The sequence below is a fragment of the Ziziphus jujuba genome, chromosome 1, assembly GCF_031755915.1.
Source record: "Ziziphus jujuba cultivar Dongzao chromosome 1, ASM3175591v1".
Lineage (NCBI taxonomy): Eukaryota > Viridiplantae > Streptophyta > Magnoliopsida > Rosales > Rhamnaceae > Ziziphus > Ziziphus jujuba.
The window spans coordinates 40,990,700-41,007,851 of NC_083379.1; the positions used below are offsets into that span (position 1 = coordinate 40,990,700).

General features: G+C 31.5%; 2 protein-coding genes across 5 annotated transcripts; both read left to right on the forward strand.

Annotated features, from left to right (window-relative positions):
• The first annotated feature begins 7,954 nt into the window (after positions 1-7,954).
• On the forward strand, positions 7,955-11,307 carry LOC107435298 (ethylene-responsive transcription factor RAP2-12). Of its 2 annotated transcripts, none has more exons than XR_001582995.4 (3): positions 7,955-8,432; positions 10,028-10,967; positions 11,097-11,307. XR_001582995.4 is itself a non-coding variant. In XM_016046880.4 (3 exons), exons 1-2 carry the CDS (start codon positions 8,165-8,167, stop codon positions 10,912-10,914), a joined length of 1,155 nt encoding a protein of 384 aa, XP_015902366.1. In that variant the 5' UTR covers positions 7,955-8,164; the 3' UTR covers positions 10,915-10,963; positions 11,097-11,307. The 2 variants fall into 2 exon arrangements, 1 of the variants encoding a protein (XP_015902366.1); XM_016046880.4 differs by having other exon boundaries at positions 10,028-10,963.
• Positions 11,308-11,459: 152 nt separating this feature from the next.
• On the forward strand, positions 11,460-14,558 carry LOC107435315 (uncharacterized). Of its 3 annotated transcripts, XM_048473019.2 has the most exons (4): positions 11,460-13,501; positions 13,610-13,713; positions 14,033-14,126; positions 14,225-14,558. In XM_048473019.2, the coding sequence occupies exons 1-4, from the start codon at positions 13,159-13,161 to the stop codon at positions 14,329-14,331; spliced, it is 648 nt and encodes a 215-aa protein (XP_048328976.1). In that variant the 5' UTR covers positions 11,460-13,158; the 3' UTR covers positions 14,332-14,558. The 3 variants fall into 3 exon arrangements, with proteins under 3 accessions (XP_048328976.1, XP_015902379.1, XP_015902388.1); XM_016046893.4 differs by having other exon boundaries at positions 11,460-13,713; XM_016046902.4 differs by having other exon boundaries at positions 11,460-13,713; positions 14,033-14,122.
• The last annotated feature ends 2,594 nt before the right edge of the window (positions 14,559-17,152 follow it).

Genomic DNA, 17,152 nt, shown 5'->3' on the forward strand with positions numbered 1-17,152 from the left:
TATATATATAACACTCATTAAATGTTTTTACTACTTGAAAGTGTGTATAAGCCTGTAAAAAATAAATAAATAAATAAACAGAAGTTAAGTCGGGATCATATGTCATTTTTTACCTTCCAACTTTTTTAATTCACACAATATATATATATATATATATATATATATAAAGTGTTTATAAGCCTTATCTAACCTCAATGCTAGCTTCGATACAATATGGTGAAAGAAATCTCTAACTCGTTTTCTAATCCAAAAAGAAAGGAAGGAAAAGAAATCATTATTAACTGCAATAATTAATTAGTTTTGTCTAAAATTAAAAAAATACAAAAGAAAGTGAATCCATAGTAACAGTTTATTAGATAGGGTTTTTTCGATAACTAGCCACTTTACAATTGCATTTTAGAAAAATAGCAAATTTTTTTATTTTTTTAAAAACTAACCAATATTTTACCCGTTTGGACTAAAGTACCCTTATCTACAAAAGCTTTCCTTTCTTCTACACAGCCGTTCGTTCCTGGGGGTGGGGTTTATACAAAACTGTTCGTGGGGTTTCTCTAAACTCTTTGCATCTCATCGCCTCTCACTTTTATTTTTTTATATTTTCTCAGATCTCAAACTAAAATCAGGTAAAAATTTTATCTTTTTTCTTATTAGATGAAAGTAAGGAAATATGTATTTTTTTGTTTTTTCTCTTTCTATTTTTTCTTGTAAGTTTTATTAGTTTAGGGTTTTTTAAGCTTTTTATTTGATATGGGTATGCAAGAAATTGATTTATGAGATATTCTATGTGATTTTAAAGATACTTTAGGTGGCATATGGTTTGAAAATGGGAAAAATTTTGTGTAAAACTGAAAAATCGCGAAAAACAGTAAAAACGGAGGAAATTTGGCGAAAAAGATGAATTTCCGCCAATTTCCTCCAGTTTGTCAGTTTTCGCAAATTTCCGCCAATTTTTCGCCAGTTTTCCGCCATTTTTCCGCCAGTTTTCCGCCAGTTTTCCGCCAAATTTCCGCCAGTTTTCCGCCAGTAGGAAAAAGCTATATTTGGCCCCAAAAAAAAAACAGAATCAACTTTTTTAATACAGTTAATATGTTTGTTTAATATTATTCAAAATTTTATATATTTATTGATTTAGTTTAACGTTATTCATTTAATTTTGTAGTCAAATGGAAGATGATGACATTGTAATTGCGGTTTTATACAATGGAACATTGGTACAAAATGATAGTGGTGATTGGGAATATCGAAATGGTAAAAATGTAATGGTTTCCGTCGGCAAGAGATGCACAAAATCAGAGTTAGAGGACTGTGGCATATTTACACTGAAGACCATCGAATTCTTACATGCTAGATTACCATTGACATTCACACAAGATAACATGGAGTTCTTTAGGAAGAAGTATGCATATGAGGTTTACAACAAAGAACTTAGCATATGAGCTGCGTGGTGATGCTTTTTTCTTTCCTTTTTTCATGTTTATAGATGCATATTATTTATTATATTTGACTTTTAATTGTAAATATAATGGTGGCTTATAATGTTCATTTAACAAAGATAACAATGTGGTATTGATGTAATGATAAGTAATTGACCTTATAGGAAATGTGCCATGTTTATTTATTAGAATTCCGTTATGCATAAACGCCTTAAGAGCTCAATTGCAAATTTTAAAAAATTTTCTGCTTGTCGGAAATATTTCCTATAGGCCGAAAAATTTTCCTACTGGAGGAAAAATGGAGGAAAAACGTTCCTCCAGTCGGAAATCCCATATGAAGAAAAATTGAAGCCTCTTGATAAATTTCCGCCAGGTGGAAAAATTTTCCTCCAAGCGGAAATAGTTTTCCTCCTGTTGGAAAACATTTCCTCCAAGCGGAAATCGTTGAATAATTTTTACTCCTATTAGAAACTAATTTCCTCCACTTGGAAAATCAATTTCTAATAGATTATATAAGTTAATAGTAGGGTAAAAAAAATTGGGAGTGGAGATAAATATTATATAAGATGAAGATGGAATTAACAAAAAATGTAGTGACATTTAAAATCAATAACCATTTTAAATAAAAATAAAATTGATATATGTTTGTTTTTATTTTCAAAATCATTTGGACTTTGTTTTTATTTTCAAAATCATTTGGACATTTCATAAAATGATATGTAAACTAAAGATTGAAAATCAATTCCAGAAAGCATCTTTTCATTTAGGATTAAATTCAAAAAAAAAAAAAGATATGAAATAATTATCAAAACATATTAAACCATAACACTAAATTAAAACTTTCTAATTCGAAGCATAAGACAATGGATTCGTACATCTCTGCCTATAATGTCCAACACCACCGCATCGGCTACATCTACGTCCAATAACATCTTCACCTTCGGATGGTATGCGTTGCATCCTTGGTCTACCGGCTCGCCTACGTGTCCATCTTGGTGGAAGAACAATGCGACTTGCCACGTCATCCGGGACATGCCACTGTTTTTCATCTAACAAAGGATAAATGGACTCAGCATAAGCTGCACGATATGCATCCGCGGTGTAGTAGTGAGAACACATGCCATAAGGAGCAATTTTTCGGTCTCTGCAAGCGGCAATACAATGATCACAAGGATATTGATCAAGATCGAAGACTTTGCATGAGCATGTTTTTGATTGGAGATTAATTGTATCCCTCAAACTCCCACCTTCCACAAGAAATTCATGCATATTAATGGCTTTCACACGTAGTCCGATGGACTCCAAATTTCGTAGTTTGAGTTGCTCTTCCATATGGTCAGTCAGAGGCTTTGTCAATTTTGCACCTGCAGTACGTCGCTCATAAAACCACCTTTGCAGTAAATCCCGTATATGCTCTATTAATGCTACTATTGGCATCTCTCTAGCATCTAGCAGAATGCCATTCAAGCTTTCTGCAATATTGGTGGTCATGATAGTGTACCTTCTACATGGACAAAGAGAACGTGCCCACCTTGTAGGGTCACATGATCGAATGTACTGGGCAGCTCTACTGTTTTTTGCCTCAATTTGCCCCATATAAAACTCAAAATCTTCAACCAAATATGCACTAGCTGCGAGCATGAAACATTGTATTATTGATTCATCTTTCGCATGTCCATTTGCTTTAATATTTCTGCTTATATGGTACGTGCACAATGCATGGTATGCATTGGGAAAAACTTTGCGTAATGCCCTTTCAATAGCGGGGTGTCTATCACTCACAAACACCAAATCTGGAAAATCTCCGATGGCATCCTTCAGGTTTTGGAAAAACCATGTATATGCTTGCTCGTTCTCTCCATCTCCAATGCCGAAAGCCAAAGGATATATTCTGTAGGTCACGTTTGTTGCGAAATAATTGTCCAACTACTATGCTCTCACAGCCAGTGAACTTTGACGAAAATATGGCCATAGAACCACTTCTGTTGCTCGATGATATGTGGTCACTTGTAGCACGATGAACCCTAACATCATCAACTCCTTCATTGTTCATTTCAGGATGCATATCATTATCATTATCCAGCAACTCATGATCAAAATCTACATCATTATGACCAACATCATCCCCTGCTGCATTGTAATTCTCATCATGATCAATATGATGCAACTACTCATACTCCTCGTCGTTAGGAAACCGTTCAGCATAGTCACCTCCAACATCAACTCCTTCGTGAATGTTAAATGATGTCCAGGCCCCCCCACGAACATCAACTTGATCTCTAAACTGAGTTTCTTGAACCATAATTTCCTGAGATGTAGCCTGAATTGGTTCAGTACCGGAAGCTTGTGGTAGACGACCGCCAATTGGAGGACAAGAAAAAGAATGAAGATTACTCCCACTATCCGAAGCAAATGCTGTTTGATGAACATTTCTACATACATGTTCAACTTTTGAAATCACCTCAACATACAATGGAGGCCGCATCATTGTCATCCCTCCATTCCTCACTTCTTGAAGAAAGCATTTCACATCCCTATCACATCGTATTTCTGTAGGATCCAACTTTTCTGCACATCGTCCATATATCCATTTTAGCTTTAGCAAATATTCATTTCGATCTATCTCAATAGAATTGAAAATCTCATCCTCTAATTCTGATTTTGTGCATCTCTTGCCGACGGAAACCATTACATTTTTACCATTTCGATATTCCCAATCACCACTATCATTTTGTACCAATGTTCCATTGTATAAAACCGCAATTACAATGTCATCATCTTCCATTTGACTACAAAATTAAATGAATAACGTTAAACTAAATCAATAAATATATAAAATTTTGAATAATATTAAACAAACATATTAACTGTATTAAAAAAGTTGATTCTGTTTTTTTTTTCGGGCCAAATATAGCTTTTTCCTACTGGCGGAAATTTGGCGGAAAACTGGCGGAAAACTGACGGAAAACTGGCGGAAAAATGGCGGAAAACTGGCGGAAAATTGGCGGAAAATTGGCGAAAATTTGCGAAAACTGACAAACTGGAGGAAATTGGCGAAAATTCATCTTTTTCGCCAAATTTCCTCCGTTTTTACTGTTTTTCGCGATTTTTCAGTTTTACACAAAATTTCTCCCATTTTCAAACCATATGCCACCTAAAGTATCTTTAAAATCATATAGAACATCTCATAAATCAATTTCTTGCATACCCATATCAAATAAAAAGTTTAAAAAATCCTAAACTAATAAAACTTACAAGAAAAAATAGAAAGAGAAAAAACAAAAAAAATACATATTTCCTTACTTTCATCTAATAAGAAAAAAGATAAATTTTTTACCTGATTTTAGTTTGAGATCTGAGAAAATACAAAAAAATGAAAGTGAGAGGCCATGAGATGCAAAGAGTTTAGAGAAACCCCACGAACAGTTTTGTATAAACTCCACCCCCACGAACGAACGGCTGTGTAGAAGAAAGGAAAGCTTTTGTGTAATTTTCAATTTTATTAAGGGTATTTTTGTCCCAATGTGGCTAGTTTTTTTTTAAAAAAAAAAATTTTGCTATTTTTCTAAAATGGAGTTGTAAGGTGGTTATTTATGGGAAAAACCCTATTAGATAACCATGTCGGCAATGAAGTTCATGAATCAATGTAGGGAAAGGTGAGAAATACAATTTAAATTTATTATGATAAATTCATCATTTTTATTTTAATATAGATTTTTTTTGCACTATATCTTAATTTTATAAAATTGAAATATCTTAATTAAATAATTTTTTTTTTTATAGTTTCAATGAAAATTTCAATATACCTATCCCGAGGTTTTAAATAAATTTTGGCTAGGAAAGACTCCAAAAGACAAAAATTACTGATCAGTAAATATTCTATGAAAATATATAGAGTCAATTTGCTCTCCGTTTTTACCAAATTCCGAAACTATAGCCTTTAACTAAACATTAATAAAAGTCTAGGTACTGTGGGTAATTGAATCATCACTTTTGTTGATATGTAAAAGCAATTGCTACAATGAGTGTTTGATTTGGGGACAACAACGCATTTAATTCAATTTATTTTACTTTTTTTTGCTTTGTGAATTTCAACTACCCTTTTAACCTAATAATGTATCTCAAATAAGAAATCAAGCTGAACAAGTTCTTACGCAATCTCCATAACAAGATTATTCCAAGTGACAGGCATTACATCGAGCACAGTCCCTCTTTTTTCTTCACTCAAAAAAATGGTGGGAGAACTTTTTATTTTATTTATTTTTTGTTAATCAGAATTTTGATTGGATAATTAAATCATATAATTATTTATTCATATTCAAATATTTATTGAGTAGTTTAAAAGAAAAAGGAAGCATTGATTGAATAATAGAACTATCTGGATCCTTTTGGGTCCCTCTATCCTCCACAAACAACAGTAGCAAAGAAAATATTTTACTAATAATTGTTGTCCAAAGGATTTGTAAATGAAATAGAAAGTAAATGATATGAAATGCTATAAATATTTTCGTATAATAACAATAATGATAATTTTGAAATATTAAAAAAACTATTAAAACTTACTCTATTTCAATTGTTCCGTGATAATATTTTAAATGAAAAATAAAGTTGGTTAAAATAAAAAAAATCATTTTTTCTTTTTTGGTTTTCCCCTCTCATTTCATTTCATTTCTATCCTTTCATGTTCCATCAAATTAAATACAGTGTAAAAAGCTAACAACTTTTATGTCATTATTTATTAGATCATAAATTTGTATATTTTATTGTAAATAGTTTCAGATGTAAAACCGTATCTACCTTATAAATCAAAGTGGACATTTTTTTTTTTTTTTTTGGTTTTTCTAAGGGAAAGCACTATATGTTTACTTTTACAAATAATCAGATTTCTACTGTTTGTTTATATCTCAATCAATTGTCTAATATGTTCTGTATTATTTCTCTGAAAATTCAATACTAGAATCTCTGCATACCTGCATATGATAAATATCCAAGTATTACTCTGATAAAAACAAATAAGTATATACATATACATTTTTACCCCCCCCAAAAAAAAAAGGTATTGACATTTACAGGAAGATCAAATGCACATATACAATAATAATTAATAATATACGTATTAAAATATTTATTAAATAATATATATTAAAATATTATTAATTGATATATTCAGGTTAAATATAGAAAAGTAAAATTTTAAATAAATAAGTAAATTAAAAAAAAACCAATTAAATTTTTCTTACATTATCTATCATATTATTTAATAAATAAATTTTATAAATATTTTGATAACTCTAGTTGTTTACATATATTATCTTTTTTTAAGCCCCTATAAAAGCAAGTATTACAATGTACATGAAGACCAAATGCACATATACATTAACAATATATTATTTTTTTATATATTCAATTGAAGATGTAAATAATTTATCAATTAATTCAATATTATTTGATAATAATATATCAATTTAAATTTAATATATATATATATATTAAAAATACTATAGTTAAAAATATTATACACCGCATTAAAATGAACAATCGTTCATAATTATTATATTACACAAATTATATAAATGATTATAAATAAATATCACCTATCATAACTTAGCCCATGCCCACAGCAGTGAGTCTATGTATACAATATATACAGCCAATGACAGCTAGTTCAAAATTTTTATGTCTATTCAAAGCTTGAGTAATTTTTATTGGGTGTCTATGTGATCATAAAGTTAGTAAAAATTTAAAATTTTTTACTAAAGTAAAATTTTTTTTTATTTGGATAGTTTTAAAAAGGAGGAATTTGTGGGTTTCAATAGAAAATAAATATTACAATGTGGAAAAGTGAGAAGGAAAATAAATCCTTCAAAAGATATATCATTTTAAAATTTTCTGAAAAATTAGTTTTATATATATTTTTAAATACAATTTTATATTTTAATTTTAATATATAAATTTATTTAATTACTTATAAATCTTATCTTCTTCTATAATTAACCAAATATTATAAAAAAAAATTTAAATAAACACATTATTTGGAAACTAAATTCCAAAAAATTGATTTTTGGAAACTAATTTTCTTCAATATTTTTTCTTTTATCAAATATATCATTACGGACATATGTTGATTTTTCAAAAAAATCTCTTATTATTTTACCAATAAATATTTACACTGGATTTTCCTATAATTACCATCCATTTAAATGTATGACCTTATTATTATTATTATTATTTTTTTAAGTTATACACTTACACATTTATAAAAAAAAGAAATAATTAAAAAAAAGGAAAAAAGGAAAAAGGAAAAAGAAAAAAGAAAACGATTAGAAACTTGTAAATTCAACGTCGATACAATAAGTGCGTTCTTTGTCTCAGAAACATGAGGTTCTGAAATTCAACAATAGAATCAAGGACAAAAATGTAATTTAGTCCACAACTACAGCACCATTACTCGGACTCGGCCGACTTCGCTTCCCCTCTGATAAAAAATATATAAACCCTTAAAGCCCACTCAACAATTTTTACCAACAATTGCTCAAAAAGCTGATTTCACTTTCTTCTCTTCTTCACCTGCCAAAAAAAAAAAAAAAAAAAAAAAAATCAAACAAACCCACAACAAAAATATAAAAGAAAACCTAAAATTTTCATTTTTCTGAAAATCCCAGACTTTTCCAGAACTTTTAATTTCTCTGTGAAAACCCTTTTGGATTTAGTTGCTAGTGAACCGGAAAACAATGTGTGGAGGTGCTATAATCTCCGATTTCATCTCGGGGCCTCGGTCGCAGCGGCTCACTTCCGACTACCTGTGGCGCGATCTCAACAAACCCAGATGTGGGAAGCGATTCTCGAAGCCTCTGAGGTCGGAAGTGATCGATGTCAATGAAGATTTCGAGGCCGATTTCCAGAATTTCAAGGATGATTCGGATGTTGAAGAGGATGACGATGTAATTGATGTCAAGCCTTTCACTTTCTCTGCTGCTCGCAGTCCTACCCTTTCACGTGGTAAATTCATCTCTCACCGACTTATTGCTGAAATTTTTTTTTCCACTTCTGCTGCTATATATATATATATATATATATTTTTTTTTTTTTTTAAAATTTTTTTTTTTAGATTTTTGCTTAGGTTTTATCAGAATCGTTCTTCATTTCTTTATTGCAGTTTATAGCTTTGGTGATTTGATCTGATCCTGCAAGCTATTTTGCTAATTTTATTCTGATAAAAAATTGGCTTTTTATATTGGGTTTATGATCCTCTTCATCACTTTCGTATATAAATCCTTTTCCAGTACCAAATGTGGGATATTTACCTGTGAAGCTCTTTTTTGTTTTTGTTGTTGGTGGGGGTGTGTGTGTGTGCTTTTTTTTTTTTTTTTTTTTTTTTTTTTTTTTTTCTTTTTGAAATTAAAGTTTCGATTTTTTTAACATATTATTCATATTTCGGGTTTTTTTTTTTTTTTGGGTTTTTATTCTTATTTTTATTTGGGGAATTTCTCTTCATGTTTTGAATGGTTTTTTTACATTTTCTGACTTTATTTTATTCAATACTAATTTTTTTGGGTCTGCGAGATGTGGTATGTGATTTTATTGATTCGTTTGTAGACGATATTGTCTTGTTTTCCTTCTTTTTTATTTATTTTTATTTTTTATTTTTTATTTTTTTTATTTTTGGGGACGGAGGGTGGGGGGTTTGTATTTTTTTAATTTTTTGTTCGGGGACTTCGTTGGGATAATCTTATTCAATATCTGATTTTATATTTTTCTGATGTTTATCTATTCCGTCGGCCGGAAGATAATTGGATTTTCAGGATTTCTATATTGTGGTTTAAGATTTTTTTTTATTTTTTATAATTTATATATATATATATATATATATCTAATCTACAAATTAAATTTTGAAAATATCGTATGATATAGAAAGATTATAGATCTTATGTTCCACTATATAAAAATTATAGATCTTTTTACCTAAATATAAAAATTACAGATCTTATGCTCCATTATTTTTGTGAAAAACTTTTTTCTGTCATGGTTTATCTTGTAGTGGTATGTGTTGAATAAATATAAAATTAGATCAGATGTTTCATGTTCTTACTTTTCCTATCTGTGCGCTATAAAAATTGGAAGATTTTTCTCTTCTTTATTTTTTCTCCTCTTTAGAGGACATCTAGCATGTTACTGATGTAAGACATATGTATATACATGCAAATATACATATACAAAATGAAGATTTTATGGGAAGTTAAACGGAGAAATATTGCAGATTTCTTCTATTTTGAATTAGATTCAACATGTTTATCTTAATATTCCTCTTTTTACTTTTATTACAGAGAGACAGAAAGTCAATATTCAGTGTTACTTTCTCTGAGCAATTTTCTTTCTGGAACATCTTTTGATTTGTTGGAAAAGTAAAATAATTTGTTTGGTGCATACGCTCTGTTATGTATTGAATCTTTCTTGTGTGCACAAATTCTCTATGGTTTGGCTCTCTTGCATCGATGATATGAATTTCTTCTCGTTGATATCCATCTATGTAGTAGTATGTTGTTTCTAAAATTTGGTTGTGTATGACACTTTTTTCTTGTTTCTGACAATTGAAGGCTCTACAAATGTGAAGTCTGTGGAATTCAGCGGGCAAGCTGAAAAATCTGCAAAGAGAAAGAGGAAGAACCAGTACAGGGGAATCCGTCAGCGGCCATGGGGCAAGTGGGCTGCAGAGATCCGAGACCCAAGGAAAGGGGTTCGTGTTTGGCTTGGAACATTCAATACTGCAGAAGAAGCTGCAAGAGCCTATGATGCTGAGGCACGGAGAATCCGTGGCAAGAAAGCTAAGGTGAACTTTCCGGATGAAACTCCTCGTGCTTCACCAAAGCATTCAGTTAAGGCAAATCCTCAGAAATCAATGTCCAATGCATGTTCAAACTCTGTGCAGTCAAGCTTGAACCAGAATTTCAGTTTTGTGAATAACCAGGATCAGGACTACTACAATACTATGGGTTTTCTGGAGGAGAAGCCTCCAACTAATCAATATGCATCTGTAAACTCCATCCCTCCTAATGGAAATATTGGAGTCGCATCCAATACTGCGCCAGCATATTTTAGTTCTGACCAGGGAAGCAATTCCTTTGAGTATTCAGACTTTGGTTGGGGAGAGCAGAGCAAGACTCCTGAAATTTCATCTGTTCTTTCAGCTACTTTAGAAAGTGATGAATCTCTGTTTCTTGAGGATGCGAACCCCAAAAAGAAGTTGAAGTCTGACTCGGAGAATGCGATGCCCACTGAAGAAAACAATGCTAACACACTGTCAGAGGAGCTGTCAGCTTTTGAGTCTCAGATGAAGTTCCTGCAGATGCCATATCTTGAGGGTAGCAACTGGGATGCTTCCATGGATGCTTTCCTCAATGGAGATGCAACACAGGATGGTGGAAATCCAGTGGATCTTTGGAGTTTTGATGACTTCCCCTCCATGGTTGGAGCAGTATTCTGAGCAAGAACCTATTACCTCAAGTTGCTAGTTTATGTAAATAAGGCTACATGTTAGTGAGTTTGAATCCCTCTGTCGGCTTATTTTTTATTGTCTTTTGGATCTCTCATCATTTTATTATATGATGAGAATTCCTTTCCGATAAAAAGTGGTAAACAGTGTTGTTTAACATTTGATACTTGCAGGAATGGTTCCCTGAAGATGGAGTACAAACAGTTGGCCTTTGTATGGAGAATGATTTGAGGTAGCTTGTGTATGGGGAGGAGTATATAGATATTAGGTTTGCTTACCTTTAAGACATTGAATTTGGATTGCTGAATTTGGTTTTTTTTGTATTTGATAACTATCTATGATCTGTGATGAAATATTGAAAACTGATGATTGTCAGATTTGGTATTCTTGCCTTCATGAGGTCTTTTTGTCCTTACCCAATGAGAGGCCAGGCCATTGATTTTTTGAATCCCTTAATAGTTTTTTTGGATGTAATCGAATGTGTCTATCCCAATTTAAGCTAGATTTTATACATCCTAAATTTAGGAAAAATTAAATTTTCCTATAGCAGCAGATTTTGAGAAGAGGGTTGCTATTGGCTGAATCACCCAACTCAAAGTGAGAAAGTTTTTTTTTGGGACAAATAAGAATGAGAGAGTATTTCAAAGTTTTTTTTTGGGACAAATAAGAATGAGAGTATTTCAGTGTCCATTATGTTATTTATTTTGATGAAATTGTCCATTGTGTTCTCAAGTAAAATAATTTATTCTCATTATATTCAATCACAAAATTTATTTTTGCTGAAAAGGAGGTTTTATAAACCAAAAGAAATGGCAATGAAAAGCCAAAATTAGGAGGGGGCTAACAAGCTGCTCTCCTGAAAAAAACTAGAGAGGGGCTTCAGGATTAATATTCGATCACAAATTTTGAGAACAATTTTTTTTTTTTTTTTTTTTTGGGTAAAAAAATTCCGAGAATGTAACTTTTTTATGGAAACAACATCATTGTTATAACTTGTACATCAGAATTTACAAGCAATCAGGAACTTAAATCTTTTATTTTTTTTGGGTAATTAATCAGAAACTTAGTCTGAGAAAACGAGGCAGATGCCCATGACAGGGATATGATAGCGTAGTAGTAGCTCAGCCATGTGAACATGGTTGTCTGTGCATGCCATGTGTAATGGGATGGGAGTGGAGGCCTTCCACGGGGCATAAAGCTGGTGCATTTTGGGGGAGGGGTTCTGAATTCTCCTATCTTTGGGCGCCTAGCCTGCCTACCTGCCTCCTCCAACATTGAGGTAATTGGGTGGTCTTTGGGGATCGCAATGCCTTGGAAGGTGGACCTCTGCCTTTGCCTCAGCCTCTGGCATCTTCATTCAGCATCTACGGTGAAGAAATGGACAAAGAAACATCAACCATGCACACTAGTACTCTACTGTAAGGCTCGTGACTGTTTTCCAAAGCTTCATTTAGGAGCAGCAAAAGCTGTTTAGGCTCAAACGGTAACCAACAATATCGGTTCTGAAATCTCAGATCTCAACTGGACTTGGGGTAATATTTTTAGGAGAATCAATCAATCAATTCCTCGTGACCAAGAAATATCAGCTGAATTTTAAGAAAAAAGAAATAGTATATTATGGTATTTGTTGAAGTTGTGTTCACGGTCTTGATTGTGATCCAACAACTTCAATTATTGAAGCTTATGAAATGGATATCTAGGTTTTCTCTCTCTTTTTTTTTTTTTTTTTTGGGTGAATATCTAGGTTTTCTCCTAGGATACTAGGAATTACCCATTTACCTAAACTAAACTTTTGACCTCTCAAGGCCTGTCAAGAGGTGACATTAACATTTCCTCGACCAACATAATTGCCTGTACGCGAGGGCAGACTATTCTTTGATAATTAATACTTCAAAGATCTAAACCTCACCAAACATATCTTTGATAATTTAATAGTTTGATACTTTGTACCCTTTGCTACGCAAATATATGCTGTTTTTTGGACACACAATTCTCATGGGTCTTGAAGTAGCTTGAGCATGTCATACAAGTCTTCCATTACGTACAAATTACTGTTTGCTATTCCGGAAGTTTTGGTATCACTCTTTGAAAGGAATAAGAGAATGCTTGGGTCAAAATAAAGACATCATATTCCTTCTTCGCCTTCAAGTAGTACCATTTTAACAACCACATAATTAATAAACAATAAAGTTGGTTAATTATCCTCTTTTAACTTCACAAAAATGATAATTTGCCATGGATGTCGCATCAAAAAACTCTGTTTGTTTCTATTGCCATGGACTCTGCAATGCATATTCTTTCAAAAGGTCCTGTTTCTTACTCTTCCTTTTTTTCCTTTTTACAATTGGCATTTTAGGAATAGCTTCATTGATCATTGTCTTTATAATAAAGCCCCAAAAGCCTGTTTTCTCCCTCAAAACGGTGAGACTTGATTTGTATGAGTTAAATGCTCATTCAGGTTCAACTCTCTTTTTGTCATCTGTCATCACTTTGATCCTGAATGCTCAAAATCATAACAAGGTTGGCATAAGCTACAGACCTTCACGGCTTCATGTTTATTTCGAGGGATTGCCTATAGGTACAATCCGAGTTCCCGGTTTCCTTCAGCCTCCTCACAGCAGTAATGTGACCGTGCCAACCCGGATTTTGTTCAATTGTTTGAATGTTACAAATATTCTTGCTGTAGCCTCAATGCAGAATGAGCCAATGAAAAACAAAATTCAGATGAGAATATTAGGTGATGTTAAGGCTCACCTGTGTGCATTTCATGTAACTCTATTTAAGATCAAGGTTTGTCCATATTTCATCATTGGCAAAACTAGCACTAGTTTTTTGAATTCATGTTAAAATTGAGAATATATATATATATATATATATACACAAGAAGTCTTTCTACGGTACGGATAGTCCACATGTGGATGTGCCCAAAGTCAATGTTTTTTGGATTAAAGCGTCGACTTTGCTAAACATTGTAAATAACAAAACCGACGTTTTCATCCAAAAAGTATCGATTTTGGATGCAATCAATATGTGAACCATCCGCACTGTAGAATTCTCTTATATACAAGATCCAAAACATTGTAAAAATTGATGTTCACTCTCTTTGTAGGTTGCTGTGGCGTGTGACATAAATATTGATATCGAAAAGGACATAATAAAAAATATTTACAACATGAGACCAGGAGAAAAAAGTCACGTAGTAGGTGTCACTTCTCTGAACATGCTTTCTTCACTTAATTAGCATTTTGCTTAAAATTTTTTACCTATGTGTTATTATAATATATTTTCATATTATTTTCAGCCATTTTCTCCAACCAACCTCCAGTCCGTCTTCCAGAAGTGCTCGGTAGATTTCTACTTGTAAAAGGTGGAATTACTCGATCTTCAACTCAAACATATCACATTTGATTTTTTATTTTTTATTTTTTTTCTTCTCTTTGAATTTTGGATGCTGAGCACAAAAATTCAAGCTTCCTAAGATGTATAGTTGTACAGGGTCGATTAAAGAAAGGGGGATTTTAGTGGCAGCAGGAAATTAATTTAATCAGATTTGTACATATACCTTAGGCGCATTAATTCGTTTCTCTGATTGATAATTTTAAATTGAATATCATTTTCGTGGTTTTCCAAGTTGACTTTCTGTTCTGATCATTTTTGTAACTTTTCCATAAGCTCTCCCTGTGAATTCCATGTATGGTGGTTTTGGTAGCACTTTTAAGTTTCAAGAGTAGAAAATATTGAAGTAACAAAATCTTTATGTAAACGAAGAGAGACCTTGAGGGACTCAATTTTACACAAAGAAGAACAAAGAAAAAAAATATAGAAAATGGAGGAAAAGAAAATAACAATTCTACTTATATTATCAAAGTTTGCATGCAGGGACAGGATATCTGATTTGAATGTATTGGCAGGGCGGAGCCTAGTGTATACACACACACACACACACACAAACACATTTATATTTAACTTTCTTAGATCCTGAAATTTTTTTTTTTTAGTTTTATTTTATTATTATTATTATTTTTTGTTTTTAACAAAATTAATTACAAACGAGATTAGTGTTAGTTTAGTTTTCTCGAGGGTTATCGATTATTGTTGAGGGCATTAAGGTCCAAACCTGTGTTGTTGGGTTTATTCTCGACTGATTAAAACATAAATCAACAAATGAGATGAGACACAGATTGACCTTGATATTTTGCTTTGAGAGGTTTATGCTTTTCTCTCTCTCTCTCTCTGTCTCTGTGAAAATTTACAGCCCCCTCTGCAACATAATTGAATTTGTATTTCTACCAAACTTTCAACTTAGAACTTTTTATTTGGGCCATGGAACAATTCAACTAATTAATTATGCAAATTTTCAATTATGTCGCTTTCTGGATTGAACTTGGAAAACACATCTCATCTCTTAGTATTCTCCCCTCTCCAAAATGCTTTGTGGCCAACAAGCAAGGACAGCCATGGCTCTCCTCAATGGGTATTATATATAACACTCCACTTTTTGTAGTTCAATGCCATGAGAGAGGGCACATCTTTCTAAAAACCAACAAAATGATTGCTGTCGACTACTTAATTACATTTTAAATTAAGCCAATTATTTTAAGGGGCATTAATGTACGTGTCCCATTCATTTTGGAAAATGCACTCTCTAATGTTTTTAAATTAAATATGTTCACGTCAATGTGATGAAACAGTGAAACAAATCAAAGAAATTCGCCATAAATTAAAGCAACTTAATTATACACAGTGAAGCAAATGTTCGGGTGTCCGTGGAATTTTCGAAGAGATGTCAGCCGGCATGTATGTGTGGTTGTGATTCTGAAATCTGATCTTGTTTTTGTGTGTTTGTATGTTGTGATTTGTGAATTTGTTTCCGACCAAGAAGTTGAGAAACTTGTGCAAGGACTGGATCAATAGCTATGAGCTATAACCACGTGTTACTCTTTGTTGTAGATTTTTATTTATTAATTTAATTTTTTTGGCTGCATATTTATCTTTATGGTAAACTTAAATTTTAATTTCTATAAAATTTGGACTTTTTGAATAAATAAATAGGCATTGCATTTTATTTGAAAATAAATAAATTTTAATTATTCGTAAGGTTTGGGAAAATTGCAATAACAACTTGTCAAAAAAAACAAAAAAAAAACTTTTGAAACATGATTTTTAATTGAGTGTTTTTGCAAATACAATAGTTTAGTTTTCTATCGTTGGTATCAGGTCAGTACCATTTCAATTAGTTTATTATCATCTATTGAAATATTTGTAATATCTTTTTATTATATTAAATTATCCAACTCGCTATTTTTTTTTTAAATTTTGAAAATTAAAATGAAAAATTTATTTCCAAATCCTCCTTCTCTGTGTTTTCCTTTTGGTATTGATAATGTATTATAAATTATGTTTGATAATTTCGTATATCTTAATATTATTTGTTAAATTTTCTATATTTTGGTAATAACAAACATTGTATTTTCTTTAGTTACAATAATTTTTAATATTTATAAACTATGTTACTATTTTTGTATTTTAATTATTATATTTTTTATATTGTTTTACTGTATTAATTATCTCATATGTAAAAATTTATATTCTAAATTAAATATTAATAGTTTTCATAATTTTGTCGATATTTCCATCGATATCGATATTTCTATAAAATCTTATTTTTGATATTTCCGTCGATATCGATATTTTCATCACTGATTATATATATATATATATATATATATATATATTGTGGCTTTTGGACCAACTTCCTTAATCACATGGTTTGTTTTTGTAAAAATGAAGAAATATATTTGATCACCATGGATTGGTCAACTGATATGTATGTATATATCCACATTTTTCTTCACCATTTTGCTTTGCAAGATGTATATTGGTGTAAATAATGGCTATTAGTGAGAAATACGCATTATTCAGTCAGAAAACAAATATAATGTATATGATAGAGTATCAGATAATGATGACCACCTGGCTGAGATACAACTTGCATTATCCTATCAGCTGCATATATGTATCCTTACGTTTATATCGGTATAAAATATATTAGCTATAGGGTTTGTATTTATCGGATAACTGTATCAAGGCTTTAGATAAGCCTCTCTCCAATTGTATATATTGTGTGCCTTGCACACGTGCAACAGTAGTCTATCACCTTCAATTATTTTATTGAATTTAAAAAATTTTGAGTTCAAAACTTAACAATTACATCAAAAAAATAAAAAAT